Source organism: Corvus brachyrhynchos, unplaced genomic scaffold (genome assembly GCF_000691975.1).
Source record: "Corvus brachyrhynchos isolate BGI_N302 unplaced genomic scaffold, ASM69197v1 scaffold1055, whole genome shotgun sequence".
In the NCBI taxonomy this organism is placed as follows: domain Eukaryota; kingdom Metazoa; phylum Chordata; class Aves; order Passeriformes; family Corvidae; genus Corvus; species Corvus brachyrhynchos.
In genome coordinates this window covers 17781-20628 of record NW_008237930.1, presented here as the reverse complement: position 1 = coordinate 20628, position 2848 = coordinate 17781, and the positions used below count along the sequence as shown (strand labels likewise).

At 55.1% G+C, this 2848-nt stretch overlaps 1 protein-coding gene across 1 annotated transcript in view; it reads left to right on the top strand.

The window, feature by feature from the left end:
- Nucleotides 1-2848, top strand: part of LOC108446508 — a gene marked incomplete at its 3' end in the record, with an annotated part of 27534 nt that overhangs the window by 7907 nt on the left and 16779 nt on the right. The window contains exon 4 of the mRNA XM_017733330.1: nucleotides 1210-1575. Within this exon, the coding sequence (XP_017588819.1) occupies nucleotides 1210-1575 (366 nt within the window). The remainder of the gene's footprint in view (nucleotides 1-1209; nucleotides 1576-2848) is intronic.

Genomic DNA, 2848 nt, shown 5'->3' with positions numbered 1-2848 from the left:
TGCAGGGAGCGGGATTTGGGGGAAAAGGGGATTTTTTGGGAAGAGAAAATCACTGGGAAGAGGGATCCGTGGGAAAAGGGGATTTTTGGGAGTGGGATTTTGGGGAAAAAGGGATTTTGGGAGCGGGATTTGGGGAAAAGGGGATTTTTGGGAGCTTGGATCTGTGGGAAAAGGGGATTTTTTGGGAAGAGAGAATTTCTGGGAAGGAGAATCCATGGGAAAAGGGGATTTTTGGGAGTGGGATTTGGGGAAAAAGGGGATTTTTTGGGAAGAAAGATCCGTAGGAACGGGGATTTTTCGGGAAGGAGGAGTTTGTGGGAAGAGAAAATGTCTGGGAAAAGGGGATTTTTGGGAGTGGGATTTGGGGGGAAAAGGGGATTTTTTGGGAAGAAAGAATCTCTGCGAACGGGGATTTTTCGGGAAGGAGGAGTTTGTGGGAAGGGGGATCCATGGGAAAAGGGGATTTTTGGGAGCAGGATTTGGGGGGAAAAGGGGATTTTTTGGGAAAAGAGAATCACTGGGAAGAGGGATCCGTGGGAAAAAGGGATTTTTTGGGAGCGGGATTTGGGGGGAAAGGGGATTTTTTGGGAAAAGAGAATCACTGGGAAGAGGGATCCGTGGGAAAAAGGGATTTTTTGGGAGCGGGATTTGGGGGGAAAGGGGATTTTTTGGGAAGAGAATCTCTGGGAACGGGGATTTTTCGGGAAGGAGAAGTTTGTGGGAAGAGAAAACCGAAGGTCGCGGGAAGGGCCCGGGGTGGGGCTGGGGGGGAGGGGAATCCTCGGGATGCGCTCCCGGAATGTGCCAAAAATCGGGAATTCTCTGCAGGGAGCGGGATTTGGGGGAAAATGGGGTTTTTTGGGAAGAGAGAATCACTGGGAAGAGGGATCCGTGGGAAAAGGGGATTTTTGGGAGTGGGATTTGGGGGGAAAAGGGGATTTTTTGGGAAGAGAGAATCTCTGGGAAGAGGGAATTGGGGAAAAGGGGATTTTTGGGAGCGGGATTTGGGGGGAAAGGGGATTTTTTGGGAAGAGAGAATTTTTGGGAAGGAGGATCTATGGGAAAAGGGGATTTTTGGAAGTGGGATTTGTGGGAAAAGGGGATTTTTTGGGAAGAGAAAATCTCTGGGAAGGAGGATCCGTGGGAAAAGGGGATTTTGGGAGCGGGATTTGGGGGAAGAGGGAATTTTTCGGGAAGAGAGATCTGTAGGAACGGGGATTTTTCGGGAAGGAGGAGTTTTTGGCAAGACCAAATCCCTGGAAAAAGGGGATTTTTGGCACGAGAGGAATCCCCAGGAGAAAACAATTCCCGGGAAGCGAAACCCGCGGGGGGGAAAAAAAAAATCCCAGAACCTCCCGGAAGCGGCGGGAAAACCCCGATTTTTTTGGGAAAGGGGAGAGCGGGGAGGGGAGACGATGCCGGCAGAATTCCCGAGGTTTTTTTTCCCGCAGGATTTTCATCATCTGGGCCATCTCCAGCTGGTTCCGGAGGGGGCCGGCGCCGCAGGAGCCCAACAGCCCCGGAGGGAGCCCCCGGAGCCCCAGCAGGAACCTCTTCCCCAAGGACACCCTGATGGTGCGGCCGGAAAAGCGGGAATGCCGGAAAAGCGGGAATGCCGGCGGGAATGCTGGGCTGGGATCCCAAATCTGGGGGGGGTTCCGGGCTCGGATCCCAAATCCAGGGGGGATTCCGGGCTTGGATTCCAAATCTGGGGGAGGTTCCGGGCTCAAATTCCAGATTTTTGGGGGATTCTGGGCTCGGATCCCAAATCCAGGGGGGATTCCGGGCTTGGATTCCAAATCTGGGGGAGGTTCTGGGCTCAAATTCCAGCTTTTTGGGGGATTCCAGGCTCGGATCCCCGGTTTGGGGGGGATTCTGGGCTCGGATTCCAAACCCAGGGGGAATTCCGGGCTCGGATCCCAAATCCAGGGGGGATTCCGGGCTTGGATTCCAAATCTGGGGGAGGTTCTGGGCTCAAATTCCAGATTTTTGGGGGATTCCAGGCTCGGATCCCGGATTTGGGGGGAATTCTGGGCTCGGATTCCAAACCCAGGGGGAATTCCGGGCTCGGATCCCAAATCCAGGGGGGATTCCGGGCTTGGATTCCAAATCTGGGGGAGGTTCCGGACTCGAATTCCAGATTTTTGGGGGATTCCAGGCTCGGATCCCGGATTTGGGGGGAATTCTGGGCTCGGATTCCAAATCCAGGGGGGATTCCGGGCTTGGATTCCAGATTTTTGGGGTATTCTGGGCTCGGATCCCAGATTTGGGGGGAATTCCGGCCTCAGATCCCAAATCCGGGGGAGATTCCAGGCTTGGATTCCAGATCTGGGGCAATTCTGGGCTCAGCTCCCAAATCCGGGGGCAATTCCGGGCTCAGATCCCGGATTTGGGGGAGATTCCGGGCTCGCATTCCAGATCTGGGGGTGATTCTGGGGGACGTTCCCGAGGGATTTGGGGGAAATCCCGGGGGATTTGGGGTCAGAAATGGGGATTTGGGGTCAGGAGGACGAGGCCGTTCGGCGCCATTCCGGGGCCGTTCCCGAGGGTTTTGGGGTTGGAAAAAGGGGATTTGGGGTCAGAAATGGGGATTTGGGGTCAGGAGGACGAGGCCGTTCTGGGGCCATTTTGGGGCCATTCCTGAGGGATTTGGGGGAGATCCTGAGGGGTTTGGGGTCAGAAATGGGGATTTGGGCTCAGGAGAACGAGGCCATTTGGGGCCGTTTCGGGGCCATTCCCGAGGATTTGGGGTCAGAAATGGGGATTTGGGCTCAGGAGGACGAGGCCATTTGGGGCCGTTCTGGGGCCATTTTGGGGCCATTCCCGAGGGATTTGGGGTCAGAAATGG